Consider the following 24,702-nt stretch of genomic DNA (forward strand, 5'->3'; position numbering starts at 1 on the left):
AAGTTAGATATACAGTGCCCTTATATCAACAACAGTATGCTTTACAATTTTGAGTGGCTGACATCACCCAAAGAAGAGACAGGTTTCTTGCAAAGGTATAGTAGGTTGAATAGGGAAATCATTAAACCTCTTTAATGTAAAGAAAGGAAACTAGTTTGTAAATCCAGTTTAAGAAGATGATGATGATGATTCAACAATTAATTATAATGAGACATTTATAAAAAATCAAATAGTGTATGATTTTTTTAAATAATAAAAACGTGTTGGTATTGTGAATTATTTATTGAATAATAAATTTAGCATATGCAATTTAATCTTAAGAAATGCAGTAGAACAAGTTGACTTTGTTAATGCTAGTTGTTATAAATATCAACATTAAAAAATAAGACATTTGTCAAAATGAATCTATTATATTTAGCAAAACATGAACATTATTAAGTGCATGATGACAAAATAAAAGTTTATTCTTATATTTGGAGCTGTTACGTGTGTAGTCAAGACTGACATTGTGATGTGCATGTTTAAGTCTTTTCAACAGAACAGATTAATCATTTGTGATACTTTTATATACAGTATTTGACATTTTAAGTTCTCTCATTCTTCACCTTGCATAACACTGTTTTTTTCTGGTGTTTGGTAGACTTCTGTGTGTCTTGCAGTATCTTAATCAAATCATCAATATCTCTACAAAAATTCTAAACTTCCTGCAATTTTTCCTATTAATCAAATGCAGTAACTAAATTTTCCTGTAGATGGCAATTTTGTAGCATCACATTGAGGAAACTGTACCAAAAAAAGATAATCCAAGAACAAGTTAGAGAAATCCAGACAAGGGTTGGTTCACGGTGATATCTGTTGTGTCGGCCTCATCATTACCCTTGAATACTGCAAAAGGCCCCATTGATTTTTGCTTCTGCTTCTTAATCAGGGCACCCACTAAATAGTCTAGGATGGATACACAATTACAAATTAAATCACCTGTTAAATCCCATCTGAATCACTATTGCATTGGATTAAATGTATGTGTGCTAGTAGGTTAGAATAGAGGATTAATACCTGCTATATTTCAGATCAAAAGATTCTTTCTGTGACACAAAAAAGAGCATTCTGAAAAAGTCAGCTGTATTTTCCCCCATTCTCTTACCTACTACAGAGTTGTCTTTGTCAAGCTTCCTGGGTTCCAGAAAGAATGTGGGTGTGCTTTCAACAATAAGAATACAAAAAAAGAAAGTACTGTGAAAATTGTACTTTACTGGTCTGCATACAGTACTCTTGGCAGCAGTGTACAGTACCACCTATTTTTTTTTAAATCACAAGTTTGAAGAGTGAAGCTTTTACCAGTGCTAGCCTCCTAGATAAAACACAAAACCACGTACTGTAGACAAGCTATTTTTATTTTCCTAACTCGATTGTGTGGTTTTAATCCATAGAACATCTGTTTATCTGAATTTAAGTATTTAGCACCTCTGAGTTACTAAAACGTTATGCTCCGTCTTCAACGCTTATCATACCACCTTCACCTAGTTGCAAACAAAAGCAGCAAATCAAGGTCAATAAACAAAAAATATTCCCTTCCATGTAAGAAACTAAATGATCAGGCTTCCAAAATAGCAGCTTCCACAACACTGTATTTGCAATGTCCAAAATTCAGGAAGGTCCAGTTTGGAGTCTAGAAACATCAGCTTTCCAAGCCAAATGCTTTCCCTTCCTTTAATCAGTTATGTGCATAACATTTTACGTAGGAGCATTTTTAATTAAGTACTGACCCAGCACTATTACCCAAATATGATAATTTGCATATCCACTGCTGTGAAGCAATGTTCAGTAACAGAAACAAAGTTTATTGTTTTAATTCTAGTACTCAAGATGAGACGAACCTCATACTGAAGAATCTTGGTGAATACTGAAACACACTGTGGTATGTTTTCTACCATTCAATATGTAAAATGCCAATTCTGAAACCTCACCTATGGCTAATAGAATGCTATTAACAAATCACAGCGCCTGAACATGCTTTCAACACACTGTGTTGACTCTGATGAGAAGTTTGCAGTCTTGTGTTTGGAATAACTTGAGAATACCAAAAAAAAAGGGACATATGGTTCTCCTTCTATGTAACTTGCTCTTCCAGTTCTCTCTGAAGATGTCCTTCCCATTATAACATGATTTCAATAACGTACATACTGTAAATGTTTTATTATTTTATTATTTACATTTCTTCAGCGGTTTCACAGAATTTTTAATTCCCCTTCAGTATTCCAAACCAAGCTCTTACAAAGGGATCTTGGCCATATACTGCAGTTTCCTCCATGCTCGGCTGCTCAGTTAGGACAGACAGTCAAGTCTAAGCAGTGTCTGGGAAGTATGATATACTGTATATTGTATAGTGCTCAAAGGTTTAATGTTTTAGAATTTTTTAGACCTTTCTCTTTGTCTGTGCTGTTCTACAGTACAACTTTATCTCCGAACTGTCATGAAAGCTCCTTAGTCTTCATGGTTGAATCCTTGCTTGAAATTCACTATTAGAGGCCTATTCAGTCTATTAGAGGCCTTCCTAACTATCTCACAGAGAGAAATGCTTTATTCTGAAATCATGTGAAGCACTGTGATTGCACACAGAGAGAGGCCACTCAACTAATTGTGTCACTCGTTAAGGTCATTTTGTGCACCTAAATTAATTTAGGTTCACCAAAACAAAGAGTTTGAATTCCCTTAATAAGCATGACATTTCCATTTTTCTTGCTTAATATCTATGTACCTCTTTGTTTTTATTTTAATTCAGATATGTGAAGTAAGTTGTGTATACAACAAATATTAATTGCTTCTTCTAAATATCATGACTACAATCTTTAAAAAATGTAAAAGCTGACCACGGGTCTAAACACTGTATATTTAATTCGTGCCGAAAAAAAGACACAGATACTCAAATGAACATGTGCATCCAAACACAAAATCCTATGTAATGAGACAATAACGCCTGCAATGAGCATTGCAAAAGCTACAGCAATTTTCCAAAATGTGAAAAGAATACATGTTGAAAAGAAAGGAGTCACTTTGATGAACTGTCCCTTGCTATTTAGGTCAGTAAAAAGAAGTGTTAGATATTTACATCAAAATGTTGTTTTATTAACAAACCAAATATATACACAATACTAATACACACATCTAGTCTTTTCTTTGCTCACTTGTGTAAACTCAAAATCCACAAGGCAATGGGAAAAGCTGCCCTTCAACTCAAGGACGACTAAAGCCGAACATTATTCTTAATTACTTCTTGACACAAAGCGAATCCTGAACACGAGTCCCCTCCCCCAGCCTTGACTCAGAAAACAACAGGGAAATTGAGAATGTCAAAACCAGTTCCTCTGCACAAAACTTCAGCATTTAGATTCTTGTAATGAAGGAGCGTAATGCATTAAAACACTGAATTATTAAGAGCTTGGGTTTCCAATTTCATTTCAAACCAAATTCTTAATATTAATGAAATTCAGAGGCTTCCTGTGAAACCAAGAGTCAGGAAATCCAAGGGAGGCTGCTTATAAAACTGGTTCGATTCAGATAATTAGACTGAATGTTCAAGGGAAATTTGGGAGTTTTTTTCATCCGTTTTTCTTGTCTTTCAAGATTTCTGTTTTAGCTTAGTGGCTACGGTATTTGTGACCAACACAGCTGCTTCTGGAAAGGGTGTGATGGTGTTTAATTGTAATTATTAGTACTGTACTTGCTTAGTCTGGCTTGAAGACTGACTTACATTTATATGCTGTAATTCAAAGTCTGTGTTATAAAAGTGTGTATTGCCATGGAGACTTGTTAGTTACATAATTCCTTGTTTTGTGTTGCAGTGGGGTTCTATTTTTATTTATCTGATCAACCAATGGATAACGTGATTTTGGGCTTTGATCATTTGGGGTCAGTAGTTCACACAGAAATTGCCAGTACAGAAACACATGAACAGCCCTGCTTATAATTCAGGCAGGAATGGTTGTGTGTGAAGTACAGTGTGTAAAAACAGTGTAAAAATATACAAATATTCTTTTTTTTTTCTAAATAAAATAATTAAAAAATAAAAAGAGGTATTTGTATGTAGAGACAATTATTCTTAATGGGACCTCAAATATGTTTTTGTGCTATTTAAGGGACTGACTCATTCTCTGACTCATAACAAACACTTCTTCAGGCATTGCAATCGATATTAAAAAAAAAGCCCCAAATTGTCAAATAAAGGATCCACATTATTATTTTTTATTAAGCAACTATACAGTAAAGTGATATTATGCTTAAAAACAAACTTCAGTTCTCATCCCTCTTGGTGGAAGATGACAGTATTCCATGAACCCGAAGGTGACTCATATGGCCAAAATGAGAACTGCACACTCGCTGGCAGGTTGAGCAGGTGTTGTAACTTATTACAGTGATAAAAAGATAATAAATGTAACATTGTAACCTTGGAACATCACAGGCAGAAGGACTCTGCTATTATTTCAGCATAAGCATAGTTCTGAAGAACCTGGTCCCTATTGAGAAACCAAGAGTGAGTTTAGAAAGATTAGGGCTATGTGGGCAATTAAGCCTGCTTTAGCTCAGTGATGCAAGACTTGATTAAATGTTTGCTTTGAATCATGTTTGACTAAAAGCCTACAGCTAATACTAGGCTACAAATTTTAATGCCACATTAAAAACTGAAAAATGTATATTACAATGACCTATGATCCAAGCTGATGCATCATGTAAAGAACAACCCTGCCCAATATTATGAAAGAACTGTTGAAATTTATACAGTTTTGCACAGAAGGAGAGAGTACTTCAGTTCACCAAGGTGAAATACCTTTGATTTCTTCCAGACAGCCTTTGATAATATCTGTTCAGGAGAATATTATACAGATTTTCAACTCTTTGAATTTCTTTTTTTTTTTACCTAAAGCAACCCCAAACACAGGAAAATGTAATTAGTACGTTTTTTCTTCAAAACATTGCCCATAATATATTGACTATCTCAATCAGAAACGTGAGCTGAAATGATTAATAAAAGATCTGCAGCAAAATCAATTTTCTGAGGCAGAAAGAAATGTCCCTTTGAATACCTCTGAAGCGTGGTTTTAATTAAAAAAAACACAATTTTACAAAATTTCATGTTTTCGTGACCCTCACGTCCTTACATAATCTGCTCCACTTCCTTAGAGATAGAGATTTTCTTAATTCCTCCCAACATGGCCATGCAAAATGGCCCTACAGCCTGCCTGTCAGAAACCAATTGACAAGGCCAATAATGCAATCAAAGCTTGCTGTAGGGCAACTGGACCAGAATTATTCTACAAAATCAATCAATGACCTACTGTAAGTGTCAAAGAAACCTTGTAAGGCAAGCGCCACCAGGAGAGGCATAGAGAGGGCAAGAAAACAAAGATCCCTGCAACAGAGATGTATATGAGCAAGAAAAGCTACAGGCAGCAATAGTAGGGTGCTGTTAAAGGGTCAGCCTTTTTCTTAATTAACTCATCAATGAGTTCACAGCAACACTTCACTAAGTACTAGGAGCTCAGGGGGCATGATGTCTGCCTCCGTGGGGCTCCACCTCATGTCTGTGACAAATAAAGCTCTCCCATTCACAGATTCCCATTCATGTAGTGTGTGATGGGAATGTACCGGTCATGTAATTAAAATACAATGTAATTAAGCTTCCACCTCTCCCACTGAGAGGGGGTTTTCTAGACGAAAAAGGAGGTAGTGTGACAATTCATTACCGATAGCCTAACTGCAAATGATTCTGAAAAATAATAAGAAACATGGGGATTCGAAGAGAACACATCTTTAAAGATGACTGAAACCTGCCGGACAAGAAAACAAATGGAGACAAACAAGATTAATGGTAGGTTTCATTACAGGTGACCCTGAAACAAGTCTAACAACTTCTGGAGCGGTATGGTACTGTACAGTATGTCATCAGCTCCATAGTTTAACACAGCACTATAGTTTAACATCTTTTAGGTTTCTAGTCACATATTTACAGACATTTTTATCAGGGACAGACCATTAATGTGATGTTATCAGCTCAATACCAAGTGATGAATTGGTACCTAATCTAGAATTTACATCTATCTCATTCTGTTGATGCCAAGCACTGTAATAAACTTTTCTGCTAAAGACTTGGCATTAATTTAAACATTCCTCAAACTGTTCAAGTAGAATCTGATGATGAGGTCCACAAAGGAAAAATAATTCTAAAAACGGGAAGTGTACAGCTTTTTGACATTTCATGATAAGTAAGTGCCACTTAGACTTGTTATATTAAGATGTATAATGAAGATTTACATTGAGGCTGCTGACATTTTTAAAATGTATTGAGATTTATTTAGAGTTTTCTAAAGACGTCCCAGCACAGTAACTGATCTTTCTTTTGGCATGTGGAAAAAGCACCAATGTAAACATTTCAATCACAGACAAGTCTACATGTAGCCTATCAGCTTGATAACTCAGGAAGCACCACTGACAGCTAAAAAAGGATAGAAAGAACAGTTCAATCCCAGCTGAAACAAACTCAGCATGCTTGGACCAGTCATCAAAACCCACTCTGTCAGCTAAATCAATCACTTGGATTACTCGAGAAAAAAGATTGTTCAGAACAGGGTAATTAAATGAGCACCAAATATACTGTACTGTATATATATATATGTGTGTGTTTTTTATGGAGGTTTATACAGTATGTTACACTGGCAAAAGAAAAAAATAATTTGGTGGGTAAAAGCAGATCAAATTCAGATTTATGAACTTGCATCCATTATTTTAACAATAAAAATACAATATCATAAGTCCAATTTCTAAAAGCAGAAGCCTTCTAAAGTTTCCGATATAAAGTTAGGAATCCAGTAATGTTGCCTTTCATCTTATTTTAGGTACGTATTGTGTTAATGAATACAGCTGAAAAAAAAAAACAGCTGAATTTAATTGAAAATGCACATTTCTACTCTTTTCTAATGCTTATCATTTTCATGATAGGCTATAACAGGTAACATCACATGGTAATTCATTAATTACACATAAAAGTGGAGTTAATCTTTTTGTTTCTTGCAAGGCATAAATAAGCAGTTTTTTTTTTCCTGAAGTCTTTCCACTTGTCTCTTAATTGTTGGTTATGGTTGACACAACATAATAACATGACACTGTTCTTGAAGGTTGGCTGATCTCTACTGAACAAAAGAAACTCAAGGTATAATTTTAAGTGACATTGGTCACAAACCTTTAAACTTGCTCTTTATTGCATTACGATGTATCAGTAAAGGATCAGAGCCAAGTCAGCCCAAAGATTTAGGCAATTGTTCTTCAGTGTGCTTCAGAAATACACCAGATCACCAACTACTGTAGTGTCTGACAATTTAAAATCATCAAATTACTATTTTTTTGCTTTTACTGAAAACCCCCTAGATTTGCACTATATTTACTGAAGCAATACAAGTTATGTACCTTACTTAAGGGTAAACCAGCAGCATATCACCTAGGTTTAGAGTCCACAACCTATGGTTTTAGGGTCTAGAGGCCTATCCACTACACCACACTCCTATTTCTCACACTTAAAATTAATTTTCTTTGACTAAATACAGTTAGGTTTCATAATCCTGACAATCAAAACAATGCTCTGAAGCACAAATGATAAATTCACAAACTACTGAGAGGAATATGCTCAATAACACTTGAAGGATGGTTCTACTTTTAAGCTTGTAACTGTATATACTGTAATGTATTTTGTCTTAATAATACACTTCATCAGAGTTCTCTCATTTGTAAACTGCAAGAGTTTAGAGTATTAACAGAAAAACTAAACTCCTACATGTATATTTAATATACTGTGAGGTCAAAGGCTCTGGAACTAATAAAATAATACTAAAACAACTAAATAATGCAAGAGTTAAAGAAGCGAGGATACAGATTATTACATATGGAATAGCTATAAAAATAAAGTGCCATTAAAGGTTTTTACTGACTCTCTAGAGCTTCTAATCTGGTAAAAGAAACATCATAATGAATTAAGTTAATCTATATACTTTTGTGACAGAGGTGGAAATTAATTTAAAACAGATTATATGATCTGAGATCAATCTGTGTTTATTAGGTCAGAGCTTTTAGTCTCTAAGGCCATTAACTAAAACAACTCTGGAGATGCATACACAAGTACACATGCAACTAAATACATTACAAGAGCTGAACAATTAACCACCGTGCATAATAAATAACACAGTCCAAGTGCTTAAACTACATAATATTCACTTTTCCCAGCTGTTTCCAATTGCTTGTTTTCTTTTTCAGACATGCCCTTGCTTTGCTCCAGAAATCATTTTCAAGTGTCAAACCATCATATTGTTGGTTATGCTGGCAATTATTGAACATGTAGGCTGACACATTATGCAACAGATGTTGATTTCAAGTTTTTTTGAAGTATAATCTTAATATATTTATATATATACTTAAAGAACACTGCTTTGCAGCATATTTGCAAATGCCGACTTTGCCAGGTGTAACTGTTACTACAATAGGTTGTACAAATTAAGAATAATGGGGTTTGTAACAGGAGTGCGAGCTGAATTTGCTTTATGCCGAGAGGTGTAAAAAATGGCCACCTCCTGGAAATTTGTGGGGCAGTGCCCTTGGAAAAAAAGTGCAGTGGTTGATTATACTTAAGGAAACAATGGCTGTAAAGTCATTGAACTGCAACATTGGACAAAAGGGACCCATTACTTATCCACCTTTGTCTGGATGTGAGAACAGTTGTAAGACAAGGATGGATTTGCAGTTTTTTTTTATTTCAATACATTAACAAAAGCAACACGACAACTGTTTTGTCTTCCTATGGTTGGTTTTCATTACACTCCTTTGGTGGTCTGAAACTGCCATTACTACAGATGTTAGTAATGGTGTTACTACCATTTTACGACAAGCGAAAACAGCATTTGGAGAGATAGTTAAGACATGCTGTCCCACACAGCAAAATAAATGTTTGATTAAGGGTTCAAAATAAATCCAGTTACAGAAAATACACAATCATTATCAGAGAATCTTTGCGACAGTTATACCCCACAGCAGCATGAGTTATTAAAAGTTCATCTTTGCTCTTCTGACTGAAGAAAGTTAATGATCAAAAATCTCAGAAGGTAGTAATAGCATTTTTAGGTAATACTGTATAACCTAAACTGTTAAATATATACTTTTCCATTTTATATAAAAACGTTTTCGGATGTTCTTCTCTCTTAAAAAGCTCTCTCTTAATAAAGCTATACTGTACAGTAGCCATAGTTGAATGCATTAAGTTATGCATTCAATCCCACTCTTAAACTGTATCAATGAGCTGCTCATCTTGATGTGAACTTTGGCAAGCCAGATCCTAGACAGGAAGCCAGTCCATCCCCAGGGGAAAACAATCTATTTACCATATAAAGAAAATCATTATAGGACTATGTATATACAGTACTAATTATAGGAAAGTTATGACCAGCCTTTAAATATAGGGGAATGCAATTAAGCACTAATGAAAAGTCTTTTTGTCGATTGTCCTATACTGTAGGTTAGGCAGCTGGAATAAGTCACAGTGTAAGAAACATGTCATTAACTATACATAATGCAAAAACACTTTGATAATATGTTATGACTCCCTTCTTGTTGTTAGATTCACTTCTAGCATTTGTAATTTAAGTAAAGGATTCCCATACAAGAAGTCATGCCCTCTATTTCGGGATTAGTTTCCATAATTGGATTGCTGTCACTGTTCACTAGCAGTGGGATTTGGGCTGCCTAGGTAGAGGTAGGCATTGTTAAGAGTTCTGTTTCTTCTGCTTAGCCAACTCTATTCTTGCTATTGATTCCTGCTGCCTGTGCAAATTGAAGATTTTTTTAAAACAGTTGCAAGAATAACATCCATTTTAAAAAAGGCTACCTTACTGCCTCAATAAAAAAAAAAAAAATTGATAAAGACATCATAAAAACGGTGGATCAGATTTAATAGCACATCATATACAGTATAAGAGTATTTAAACACCACTGAGTTAAAAGTAAAGCTCTCGTCTAGTTGAGTCTAAGAGTTTTTGCTTTTGTATCCATGGAAATACAGTAAGATTTCCTAACAAAAAGCTGCTGCCCTTTAACTACAAAACAATGTAAATTGCAAATATATCAAACAATAAAACCACATTTTGTGTTTAAGGATGAAGAGATGCCCCTTTAGACTATTAATTAATTATCATGAAAATAACTCGGATAGACAACTATTTTAACTTCACTGAAATTACGACTTAATAATAATAATAATTACTTATTATTATTAATAATAATTTCTTCTGTTCAAAGAAAGCTTTTTATTATATTTTTTGTTGATTATAAAATACCTAATACAAAATAAATGACTTAAATTTAATAAATTAAATTACTTATGTTTGTTCAGGGCTTTGTAATTCATACTTCAGTTAATAAATGGAAGACCACTTCATCCCATGCTGCTATGCACCTTAATTAGGGCATAAAATACCCTAATTATAAATAAAATGTAAAATAACAAATATATTTGTAAAGTACACAGCAAATTCCATTTTCATGTATTTTATGTCTTTCCCCTTTATTATGAACTCAGACTGCTTGCTGTGAAGAAACAGTTAATATCGCCCAGAAAATGTTCTTTAATTAAAGTTAACAAGCAACAGAGACTATCAATTATAATTAAAAGCTGCAGTTAAAATAAAAAAAAAATATAGAAATTACAGCTTTTCTTCCACAGATGTCACAGTACAAAATACCTTTCTTGTGAGAATGCATGCAAATGAAATACAGGATAGTAACAAACATCTGCCAGATTATGAATGGATTCTAAACGCAGGGATATTTGAGCCAGGAGACTTATTTTAATAATCCCTACAAGAAATGTAGTGCTGAGAAAGCAGTATAACTCGTACTATGTAAAACAATTAATTCCAATATGTTTTGAGATTCATACAGTATTATCATTCATTTACTGTATATCACTCACTTAAAACAGTAATCACGAGAGGTGTTTCAAACAAGACAAATTGTTTAAAATGTCATCCATTCTTAGTGAAAGACAGCCCTCTTCACTTTTGGTGAAAACAGACTCCTGTGGTTTGCAAGACTGCAAGACTCTCAGTAAGAGAAGTAGCACTTCTCCAGTTGATGCTACCTATGCTTCAGGGCAGTGAAATATTGGCTGCACATCAAAAAATGTACAATTCTTACAGGTAAGAATGTGGGAAGAGAAGATATAGACTGGTTTTCATTCTCTCCTTGAAAAGCAAAAGTTGTTGTCATACAGCTTAAACATTTTACAGTTCAAAATTTGGGTGGGTATGTAATAATCACATTAATAAGTATAAACTAAAATATAGAGATATTTATCTTTTGAATGAACATTACTTATTTTCATTGCACTTTTAATTAGTGTTGAATAGTCATGCACCGTTAAATATGTTCTGCTCATTCCATCCAAGAAACCACCTCTATGGCATCCTGGATAACCTGTTTAATTTTTGCTCTATTAATAATAAAATATCTCTGTTAAATAAGCTGTACGCTTAACAAAATAAATTTGTTAGGAATGGTAGTTATGGCTCTGGAAATGTGTCAGGTGAGGGTCTCCTGTTGTATCCCTGTGTAAAGTACAGTACTTTAAACATGTAAACATGCACCTGTGACTGCACTCCTCAAACATACAGTACATTCTGTAACACCATTTGTAAAAAAAAAAATATTTGATAGGTGCAAATGATCCTTTAAATGGTATCAAACCAACCAAAAGGACTTACAGACAGCTACGCCTCATTTTATGTTGTGTAGAAACAGTACAATGAGTAACAGCATAATATAAAGTGGTACTATATGTACTGTATAATGCCAAGTATCACAAAGAAATATTGAAAATGAGTAGTGGATAAGAAAAGTGAATTTAGAGTTGAAAATGATAAATAAATCGAGGTGTCTACCTTTGCTGATGTCCTGGTACTCCACCCACAGTTGCCTCTGGGCTTGTCTATTTGGGTACCAGATATTACAAGATTCTTCAAATCCATACACAGCCTCTTGGATGAAGTGGTTCCCAAACTCCTTCAGAATGGCCACAAAATCACTTCTGAGTGTCGCACCATCCAGGGAGTGCACTGCAGAGCTGAATGCTACAAGGAAACAAACAACTTGCATTTAACAATCTCAAGCATACATAAATCTGTCAAATTTGTAGCACCTAATTTTTATGGGCAATATCAAAACTTATCTTGTATGTCAATATGTCATGGTGACATGGAATACCTTCATTGTAAACTGCCTGTCCTGATAATATATTTTATTATAGGTTTAAAATGTTTTTATAGTTGATTTGAAGTGTTTAATTAAATCATAAAACAACACAGAACAGAAGCAAAATTAATTCTAAATACTAACAAAACCATTATGTCAAATTCATTTTATATCACTTCTAAGAAGTGTTGCTCATGCCATTTTCCATAATAATCCCTTACACTTACAGCATATAATGCTTTTATGGACACTCCACTCAAAACCCTTCAAATGTGACAGGGGCTCCACCAGCAATACGTAGTCCCCACCTGGATGATGTGATGGCTGCCAAAGTGTGCCAGTACGCTCACCACACACCAGCTATCAATGGGGAGAAGTATTTAATTGACATATAAATATAATATATGTTTGCTATCAATATCTATATTAAAGAATACTAATACTGTCACCTGAAAACTCTAAATAACTACTGGTCTTGTCAGTACAAAACTGTGGAAGTAATGGCAAATTGCTATAAACTACTGAGGTGTATAATAAAAGTCTGGAAGGACCCAAATTTCTACTAATCACTAGGAAATAAATATGGGCTAGTAGACCATCATTTCCACTGTTTGCCCTGTCTATTATTCTCATTGTCACTGCCAACACAGCAACCCTCCAGTTATTATAGTGGTTTCTGACTGCTTCATCCATAGGCCAGGCAGTATTCTCTGAAACCAAGCCATTTCATATCAATAAATGCTCAAACCAAATATATCAATAAATGCAGTTTCTTAATTATAATTACATTACTAATGGTGGTCTGTCTCTTGTGAATTTAAAACACTTGTAAAATTGGTTTAGAACTACAAAATAAATCTTTTCATGCTGTACTTCAAGATTCTTCTCTCTTGTTTACAACTTCACATTGTGTTTTTATTTTCGTTCTCCCTTTGGGAAAATGTGGTATGTCCTTCATTGCGTTAAACATTCCAATTATAATTTTATGGCAAGAGATAGCTAATTACACAGCATGACCTACTCCTACACAGCAGGCATGCAGTGTGAAGAGAAAATACAGCATAATGAAACAATACTGGAAAACAGGTGGAACAGAAACAAGGCAGTCAAGACACTCATTAAGAAAGATGAAGCTACAAGATCTGATGCTAAATCAGTAAAAATGAAACGTTAAATAGACAAGCTGGGTTTTAGAGCACTACAGAAGCTAATGGAAGAGAGAAAATAGATTTTAAAAAGCGAGCAAAGATATTTTTTGAGAGGGAGCTCTAAGTGAAGTAGAATAAAATAAGAGCAGAAAGGACATATCAACTTGATCAGCACCTCTGCGTTCCCATATGCATTTCCATCATGCTCCTCAGAAAGTTGTTTTAATGTAGCTAAGGATTTTGAGGATCAATAAGGGTCAATTAGTGAATCCTGCAAACATAATATCCATTACCTTGTTTAATTTTATTTTATTATTTCCATATCTTTGAGGGAAAAAAATAATCCTCCGGCAATATGCTGACTGATAGAACCAACACTGAGATTGTTCTTGAGATCAATGCTTTGGAAAACAAACAAAACAATATTAAACACAAAAAAAAACATGATGAGTAAAAGACAGGTCTAGATACTGAAACAGCCTACATTGCAACTGTGTGACAGAGCCCAGAGAGCTGATATTCCCTTAGTAACCAGATAAGTAATTGGTTGCAGAGCCATCACAACACAAAACCTTTAAGGGATGATCTTACAGTGCGAAACTGTCATGGCAGGGCCTGTCAAATACAGGAGGTTTGGTTTTAGTGAGATATTAAGCCACATGAAGTTGACAGCTTATTAAACCAAAGTAAGTGGCTATACCAAATCAGGGCTGAGTGATGGAAACACAGTCCGCCAACGACGGGCCCCAGGCTAGGTCACATGACCAAACTTCATTTTGCTCCAAAAACATGCGGCTCGACTCGAACGTTAATGATGTTTTAAACTAACACTACAGCTAGCTCACCTAAGCAAGAGGAATAGGGGAAGAGTGGGAAGAGTTCCTTAACTTCCAAGGAAAACTTGGGCCTGTGTTAATCCCTTTAGAGCAAACAAGACAAGTTTGAGTTCGCAGTGCTTACCTTGCGAGAGAGCCCACTGATTGAGTTTTACGTGGTACAAAATGGATCTTAGCCTCCACTGCTGAACCAGGGGGTAGCCTGACACTTCACTGTAATTGACCATACCTACAGAAAAAAAAGCAGTCAGATGTTAAATGTTTATTTGCCTGTTCTGGCTGAAAGTCATATTAAGGTGAAAAACAAAACTGTTTGCAAACTGGGTTTTTGATGTTTTAACAAAAGATGCATAACAGAAATGGGACTGATGTTTATGGTGCAAGAGAACAAAAACATATGAAAAATGGCCCATTGGTAACTGATATTTGTTCAACAGTACCATTAACATCAATAATCAGCAGTGCAATTGTCACTAATGTGGGATATTTAACTTGATCTTGGAGAAGGTCTGCAAATGCATAGTATCTACTATGGTAGATAAAAAAAGCACTACACAGTGTGCATGATGCAGTGGCATCACCATACAAAACTGGAGAATAATACAGTCCTGATGGACTAGTTTGTACATGTGTGAGTTGAAAGAGATCATTAATGATAAAATTTTTCATTATAGAGGAATATTTTAATAAAATATGGTGGCGCATGTATCACACCAACAACAAATTGCATTCATTCATCATCCTAAAATTTCCTGGCAGACTAGCAATTGCACTATTGTCCTTGTGGATATGTGGTATGTTTATACCCTCAAAACCACCATATGTATTATCTGATAAAGCCATACATCATCACATCTCCTATGGTAACTGTCAGAAATATGAACTATGATTAGAAACACTGTAGATTACGACATGTATCTCCATATAGGAGGAAAGGATCTGTTCCGAAATAGCCAAATTTAGCAGATGGTACTCACATGAGAACAGAAGAATAACTTTTTATTACATTAAAATTCAGAAAATAGCTACGGTTGAATGCACCAGTTATAAAACACTCATTATGACACAGAAACCTTGAGCATCATTGCCACATAATGTACTACAGTTATTGTATACACTAAGAGAAACAAATAATAGATAAAGGATTAACAGACATGCCATGGACAAATAAAAATGTGATAACCTGTCATACATTCTCTGCTGCTTAACACATTGAGCTCTTTTGACTGCAGCACATTTTAACACTTAATTAATGGTTTTAATTGCATTAGCAAGGCAAACAGCTAAGGAAGTACAGTATATTTAGACCATATGCTTAGATGCTGTTAAACCTACATCATATGACCGAATTGAGCTCATTTTTCCAAGTCTCTACAGTTTCTTTTTTTTATGCTACTGATCTTCCTGGAGGTCTACAGAGTAAACAGGAAAAGAAAACCAAAATGCAGATAGAACATATATTATCAAGGTTATTATTGGAACTCAACAAATATCTCAATCTGTCTTAACAACAGTATCTTTCTGTACTGTAATGTAAAAAGTATCCAAAGACTTGACAAATGAATGCAATAAAAAAATCTAGTTTTCTATTACATTATTCATGACCACTGTATGCTTATTTATTTAAAATTTTATTCACAAGGAAAGATAAACTCTTGAGATCTCATCTTCATTTGAATTGTCCTGAGGGAAATGAACAAGTGCTTTCATACAGGTTTCAATTCATAGATAGAAACATCTGTAAAGAAGTAATTAAATATGAATAACATTTTTCACAGCATCAAATGCTATCATATGTGACACTTACACTGAAAATAATGTGATCCAATCTTCAAGCATATTCTTACCTAAAAACTTCATTTCCCTAACAAATAACCTCTTTGAAAAAATCTTACTTCAGTTTCTAATATATTTATAACCAATACAAATCTAATTTGTACACCGAGTGCATTCTACACAACCAAAATAGACAACTTCTATTTTTGTATGTCTACATCAGATTTAAAATACTTTATTTTGCTAATAATCTTCTAATAACTGCTGTACTAAATGAATTTCCAAGATATTATCCTCACTGTCACCACTCATTACTGTATATCACATCAATTTCCCTTTGGGATCAATAAAGTCTTATCTATCTGTATGGTATACATTATACATTTTATGTATTTATACAATTTTATGTTTTTTTTCTTCAAATCATGTAAAAAGAGACCCAAACCAAAATATAAGAGGGAAATGTTTCTCACAACATACATTTTAAAGTATACTGCAAATACCAATACGATTTTTCTGATAAACATGCTTTGAATTGCTAATAAAAAAATCTTGAAAGTATTACACTAGTTATTTACACATCTTAATTTATAAAAACATGTAACACTCAAAGCACACCCTTGACACCAGAAGAAAACAAATTTACTTTTTCTGTTGTTTTTTTTACGTTAGGCTAGGGAAAAACACATACTGTACCAGCAGCATTACTGTACAATTCTGTAGCTAAAGTTGCAGATTATTTAAGTATTTACAGTTATTTGTAGGTGAAGGTCAATTTTGACTGCCAGTCAGTTTTTATAGAAATAACTACTGTACTCTAGACAGATAATACTCTCCTATGGTGATGTTTTCTAAGAGTGCAAATTCTGAATCAGAAGACATAAGCTTGTCTTGCCCCAATGGACTTTTGTGTTCTCATTGGCTGACAGAATGATTAATAAGCTGCCACTTCACACTGCGAACACCAGTACAGTGTCTCCAGCCATCTCTAAGCAACTACAAGGTACACAAAGCAACATATTTTACTAGGGATAAGAAAGGGGTTTGCAACAGCAGGTCACAAATAACCCTCCTCGGACCTCCTGCTGTTCCCCATCCTTCAGCGATGACCTGCCTGACCAGGACTGCCATGTTCAAGATCACTAGGTACTGTAAGAAGACTTCAATAAGCCTTTATTTTCAGAGGCAATATCTAGACCTTGGTGTTTGCTACTGTAGGTGCCAAACTTTGGTATGATTTAGAAACCTGACAATTTTACTGATTACAAATGCAGATCATTGATATAAATTACAAAGAACAGTGGTTCTAATGCAGATCCCTGTGGTACTAATTACTGTACATCATTCCAATTGGAGCACTGACCCCTTATCTGTACTCTCCTTCTTCTACGTATTAAAGTGTTCACTAGCCAAAAACATACATTTCTTTGAAACTAAGAACCTGGAATTTGAAAATGACAAACTATCAAAAGCCTCCTGAAAATCTAAATATGCCACACCATATGCTCTGATTGTAAAACATTATTCCTGTCTAAATCTAACAGGAAAGTTAAACAAGACTTACTTTTTCTATAACCATGCAATTTCCCTGAATCTTATTTCCATACAGTTTATTCTCCAGTTTAGTTCTGATTATTGTTTCCATAGCTGTACATGTAATCATGTAAAGTCAGACTTATTGGTCAATAATTACTTGGCTCTGTCTACTATAGTTTTGTAAGCCCATGGATAGCCAACACATCAGCAAATTTCCAGTTACTATCACCCCTGCTTTTAGTCAAAGTATTTCTTATTTCTCCAAGTCCAGTTGGTATGATGCTTGGTAAAATGCGTATATCTCAAGTGATCCTACTGTAGAACCTTTAAACGTTCTCTCTTACAGTATATGCTAAAACTGCAATATTAATTTACTCTAATGTGCAACACAATGTCAGGGTTCTGCATTAAAAACAAACAATCTAATTTAAACCATGTCTGGGGTGATCATTTTGAGAGCAATCATCACAGGCTCTGCACCGAAGTTCTTCTGATAACATTTAAACAACATCCAGGATGTTCAGTACACTATGTTGCTCAGATATTCTCTCATTTATAAGGCCCAAGGAAAGAACACTGCATATCTGGAAGTGCACCAGGTACCTCAGTGATTTTGTGGTCACCGTACAGCATGTTGTGACTTTAATTACGTGGGAAGAGGGAAATAACACATGGAACACTATAAATCATTGTATGTTCATAGGTATTCTGTTCTGTGCATTACTAACAGTCAACAAAAGTTACATTTAAAGTTGTGAGCCAAAAAAAAAGTTTATTAAGTAAACTGGGAATAGACTCTCTCTTTAACAAGACAGTAGCTCATACATTCAAAATCAATATCCTCAGCTTTTCAATTCTTAATAGATTACTCTTCTGTAACAGAGATTCTTGGTTTTTGTTTCCTTATTTTTGTGCACTTTATCTTTCACAATCAAAGCTACTGTATTTTGAAGAACACTGCCTCTCCAAACTAAAACCAACAACCTGAAATGAAGATACCTATTTTGGCTATGATGAAATAAAACACCTAATTAGGATGTTCCTTAACGAGGATGGACCCCTGCTGGGACTCCCACAGTATTAATTATCACGTTTAATGTAATTCATTAATTAATTGACATTTAGTACAGGAAAAACCAGCTAGTGCATTTCAATGCAATTAATCAGTGTCAAAGAAGACATCAAATCCCAATATTACCTACTTTGAAGGTCGCTTCCAAATCTGAATTTTAATGGTCTTGTTCTTCCCTTCTGTTTTATTACAACAGTGATATTTTAGATACACTCTAGATATGCTTTCATTTATTTAAAGTGCACTCTTATATAAAGCAGCCCATCCATACCGTACTGCATAATTTCACACTGAATACAAAAATAAAGAACACTTTTCTCTCATGTTTAAAAATAATAATAAACTGTACTTACAACAGTTTTTTTATTTGGGAGAAAGATAAAGGGAATGTGACTGCAGAATGGTAGGGAAAAGATTGAAATACTGAGCAATCTACTTTGCATTATTGTACATTATGATGAAATGACTTGATGTGATATTGCTGTAATAAGCAAAATAAAGGCTGGAGCAAAAGAAAATGCATGGACAGCTGTTTTTTGATTGAACAGTAAAATCCTAATTAGCCATACTGATTGAGAATAAGATTTTCTCATGTTAAAAATCAAGTTCAGATAATTTTGAGACCTACAGTAAGAATATAATTTGCCTTACGGAACTCAACAATTAGCTGTGAGCATTTTATAACGGACACAAAATATTGCAAGATAGAGTGGTGGCAGTGTCTTGGTGATCTCAGAGTTGATTCTTCCCACAGTTTAACACAGATGCAATGCTAAAGCAAATATTGATATCAAATATACAATGTTTGGATTAAAAAATACTGACTGATTAGCCAGCAACCACAAATGGAACCAAACGTTGCCTGGTGCTACTGATTTGATTTTGTAATAGCAGTGAAAAGATATGAACTCTGAAATATCTTGTATGGTCTAAAAAAAATGCAATCTACAGAATCAGGTTGTAATAGTAAACATTTCATTGCAAGGCGGAAGCATTTTGATGCATTTTTCCCCCCTAGGTTATTTTTTAAATAAAATCCTTACATACAATGAGACAACTATGGTGGAAACCCAACATTTTGGTGGTTTGATCATTTAATTTCTTTGTTAGCTTCTACAGTAACTATCTGAAAGATCAGGCTGAGCAATGACAGCTGACAACCCACAGTGCTCCTACAGTACATGTACCTGTACTGTAGCTGCACGCAGAGAGAGACACAATAATAATAATTAGGACAAAACAAATTACGCCTTTCAACAGAAGCAGGGAAGGACCTTGTAATGTTAAAAAAATGCTAGCAGGGCTTTAAATACTATAAAAGTTTGAAATTTATAAAGATAGATACCAGTTAATATAAGAAAAGAATTAAATTGTCACCGAAACACTTACTGTTTTAAACAATATATTCTTGATTCTAATATTTTCTGGTATAAAACACCTTAGGGTAAGGCAATGGCATATTAAATCCTAGTGTTTATCTTTCATCTACAGTAGTGGGGTGCATCAATCACGCTAGGAAAATGTGTGTGTGTATAGTTAAATGCCTCAGAACACCTAAGTGACTCTCACCCTGAAAGCTAAAAGAAAGGTCCCCATCCTATCTGCAGTTACAGAAATCACCTTCCTAAGGAAAAAAAAACCGAAGACCAAAAACTATTTTTTTTCTCCTGTCAAAAAATGTGACAGAGATTTAAAATGCACCGCATGGCTTCCATACACACTATAAATTATTCTCTCCAAAGGTGTGACATTCCCTTATGCCACCAATTACAGTGTGACCTAATAAAATATAGATTTTTTGCTGTCTCATTCCTGCTGCATTTTAAGTTGGGAGATGTCAAGAGACACCTGGGATCTAAATGTTCAGAGAAGACCCGCAGAAGTGAGAAAGCCCCCTGTCTTCATTGTGGGCTTTCTGTCCTACTGTAGTTACTCCAGGGAAGTCCAGGTCTGGTTCCCAAGAGTCCTGCTTCTTCTCATTTTAGTTCTAGTTTATCTCATAATTAATTAACTGTATTGATTATTTATTTCAACAAAGTGAACACCCTTGGCTCATCGCGGATTCACAGACCTGCAACAGAAATCCTGCAGGATTCTGTCCCTCAAGGACTACCTTTTCTTCGGTGAGCAAGTCGACACCAAAGGCTCTGTTTGAAATTCTAAACAGCTGTTTACAGCCACTGTTCTTACACACAGATGCAAAAATAATGAATCCCCTTTTGTCTCAATGGAAGTGCCCAGGAATTCCACTTTGTCCTTCAAAGAAGTTCACTGTGAACCAGCACAATTTATACAAACAGGCAGACATATAAATAATGAAAATGTGTTCTAATATCGACTTTTCGCAAGCCACCCTTTTGCAGTCTGGCTACAGTATATACAGTAAGCTTACAGTCACAGCTCCAGCCTGAGTACATCTTAAAGTGGCTTTTGTCACAAGTAGAGACCATTTACTGACAAATATTTTGGTTTAGTTTAAATATGAAACAGGGCACTTTGGTGTGTATGCAAATGGAAGCAGATAAATATTCTAAGATATAGCAACAACCACATTTTATGTACATATTTATGTAGACTTCAGATAATTTGTTTTGACTTACAGTACAGTACTTGTTATGCATGCAGGTCCAAAGCCTTGGTAACAGCTTGCATTTCTATTGCACTTTTCAGACCATCTAGACCTCAACTATTAGTTATTTAGTAGTTTAGACTTCAGTGGAGGTTTAAATAAAAAAATTGAAAGAGATTAAAGAGCTAAAAAATATGAATCTATTTCGATTTCACTGGGAAATGTTCTTCCAGATGTGTTAAACACCTTGTCGTGCTTATGTGTCCTTCTCTTCTGCAACTAGGGAAGAGCATTGAAAGTGTTGGGAAAATACTGTATAACTTCAAACAATTAAGAATGGAACCGTTTTTGTGTGTTATAAGACATTCACTTGTTTTTCATAGAACCAATACCACATATGAATCCTGCAAATATGCTAGAGTACATGCCATTATTACTGTATATGACTTTATCAGTAAAATAAAGCAAATACACTAATAAAATGTATTAAGCAAGACACTGCAGGTGTTCAGTTAACTTTAAATAACTTTGCCTTTCTACAAAAATGTGCCTGGTTGCTTAAAACACCTTGTACACTTTAATTTCTTTTACCGATAGATATACAACCCCTATACAAACCCTGGAATACAGTATTTTACCAAAGGAAATACAGTAAATACTGTACATACAGAAACAGCAAAAAGGTTAGCAATATCAATGGAGAGAGGTTCAGTGACATAATCTACCAGTTTACAAGGGGAAAAAATATCTTAAAGTGGTTCACAAAAAACACTGGCTCATATCATTACTGATATGACATTTAAAAGAGCAGGCAGTCTTAAAATTGGGGAAAAAATAAGAACTAAAAAAAACTCTTCCAGAGGCTCATTAGGAGAGTGATATGTCTTACTGCAGTATTTCGAAGGGGTTGTAACCAGTTGCAAACTGTTGTGTGTCTCATATACAGTACCAACGTACTCTGCATCATTTGACCTGCTGTCAGTAGTTTAGGAACTACATTTGATACTAATGGCCTTCTGATCATCAACAGTCAGCAGCGTTGCCGATTTGAGCGAAAACTGAAGGTGCTGGGACTTTTTCTTCACATTTCATGCTAATCAGCTTACACACACTATTTCATGGATTCTGAAATCTTTCTTGTTAAATCCTGGAATTGCATACAACAGAGGACACAGCAATTTTCAAAGGGCTGCAGAAGTACTTTATTGTTCCACTGATAGTAAAGACCTTCAGTAAAAGCAGAAACGTATCTTGAAATAAAATGGGCCAGCGTCTGGCAGCTACCACCTCTTCCTTCACTTGGTTTGGGACCAATCCATTTACTCATAATGTATTCTAGAAATAAACTTATTAATATTGATTTTAAACTCCTAAATATGGTCAGTTTCATTATATGGTTATGAAGCTTGATTTTGTATGAGTCCATATTTTCCCCATAAGAAATCAATTAATGGTGGATGTCGTCTTAAAATGTGTCATATAGGACTTTAACAGTGATTTCTTCTATTTTTGTTTATCACCAGTTATTTTTCAAGGTCTGCTGAATTTGTGTAGCACCAAAAGACAAAGCAAAAGACAAAGCTGAAAAGGAATTTATGTTACTTTGGTCAAGAAAAATCCACCACTATAACAAGATTCAAAATGAATGAGGTACTGTACAGAACTGCTGGATAGCATGCATGTACTGTACAGTATGAAGCGATACAAAACTTGCTTTGAGAAATATCTGCAAAACAGCAACTTCAGAAATGTAGTACAAATAACATTAATTGCGACAAGAAATCTTTCCCAGCTTCGTCTCCATCTGGCACTACACGTAAGCCAGTATTCCAACACAGGTGGAAGTACCAGGTTTCTCAGTCCTTGCTGTAGCAATAGCTTGCCTTACCTGACTCCAATTAAATAAAGATGTATTTGCCTTTCAAAGACTTTTCTCCTTTTCCTCCCCATTGGAATAATTGATGGAACCCTCAGGCCTATGATGAATGGATCTCTAACTGGAAGATGAATAGGTAGATGAATGCACTGCCCTTAGAGTCCTGGAAGTGCTGACACGGTGACAAATATACTGACCATAGCACCAACCAGCCTAAATCAGCAAGAGAAGGTTCCTGTTTGACAGGTCCTTATTCTGTCAGTGTGGAATACTGCCCTACACTCCATTACCTACATACCTACATACTGCATTTTACTTATATGATAGTTAAACTGATTTCCTGAAGAGGAAGCTGCTAATTGAAGACTCATAGAATTTATGATTTATGAATTTAGAGGAGAGCAGGTGCAGTAAAATGGTATGAGCTTTAAGTAAGCAAGTATGCCTGGAGTGCAACATGGTTTATGAAGAGCAGTAAAGGAAGGGATGAACCTTTAACAATTTAACACAATGGTAGCTACAGTATAAACAAGCCTCCATGGCAGACAGTTCATGTTAAAATGGTATACTGTAGCTTACACAAAACAATTCTGGTGTACGTGTTAATGGGGAGTTATGTGTTTGATATCACAAAAAGTACTTAAAAACACAGACAAAAAGAGAATTACTAAAAAAAATGCAATCATAATCCATAGTAGTACAGCATATCAACCGTTCTTTTTTTATTTTTTAACGACTGCATGTCTATTTTTGCAGCAGGGTGAATTCAGAAACCACACTTTACCTGGGAGACTTGTGATCCACTCTGCATTTGTCTTTCATTTCCGCCTCTGAAGTTTCTATTACAAATCTCAAAGCTGCACGGTCTGACACTCTTGGCTCTTTTACAGGCATTTTCTTGTTCTTGGACCGATCAGAAATGCAAAAGTGTACCTACAGTATAGTGATGCACCTGAAGTTGAAATGTCAACCTACTGCATTTAAGATTCCAATTAAACAATTTTCATATTCATTACTTCACTGCATTAATTTATTAAAATTAATTAATTTCTCAAATGCATTCAAACTAACTGTAAAAAAACACCAGAATATGAACATATTTCATTGATCTAATGCACAATGAGCGAGTTTCTATATACAGCAATATAGCCCACAGCCTCAGTTGATAACAGTGTTTTGCTTCTCAGATTGAACCCAAAGGGATTGCAGTAGATGTTCTATTTAGATTATTCTTTTTAATCTCCTGTGAGATTAAAGTTTGTAATAACCCAGGCTCTCTAATGATGTCACTGAGGATATTTTTTTCTAAATTCCAGTTTTACTTTTGCAATTACCTTTGTTGTAACAGTAGAATCACCTAAATTCTGCAATCCTTACCCATTAGACCTCAAACGCATACAGAATTAGTGAGGGGAAAGACATATTTCCCTTAAGGATTTAGATTGAAACTACTACTTAACTGAAATATCATATTTGAAGTTGTTTAGGTCTGCAAACTGTGCACCTAAGCACAATAATGGTTTCTGAAGCATAACAGAAGACTGTTTATCCAAAGGTATTTTTGGATAGTAATTCTGTAGCACAAAGTAACCTGTAAGATGAGAAATGAA

The 24,702-nt window shown here is 34.7% G+C and overlaps 1 protein-coding gene across 4 annotated transcripts in view; it reads right to left on the bottom strand.

The window, feature by feature from the left end:
- The window catches only part of astn1 (astrotactin 1), a 250,514-nt gene that overhangs the window by 65,055 nt on the left and 160,757 nt on the right, over window positions 1–24,702 (bottom strand). For all 4 annotated transcript variants that reach the window (XM_069194050.1, XM_006634718.3, XM_069194051.1 and 1 more), the window contains 2 exons: window positions 14,388–14,492; window positions 11,970–12,158 (listed from right to left, as the gene is read on the bottom strand). In XM_069194050.1, coding sequence (XP_069050151.1) covers window positions 11,970–12,158; window positions 14,388–14,492 — 294 coding nt within the window. The remainder of the gene's footprint in view (window positions 1–11,969; window positions 12,159–14,387; window positions 14,493–24,702) is intronic.

This window comes from Lepisosteus oculatus, chromosome 9 (assembly GCF_040954835.1).
Source record: "Lepisosteus oculatus isolate fLepOcu1 chromosome 9, fLepOcu1.hap2, whole genome shotgun sequence".
NCBI classification, from domain to species: Eukaryota; Metazoa; Chordata; class Actinopteri; order Semionotiformes; family Lepisosteidae; genus Lepisosteus; species Lepisosteus oculatus.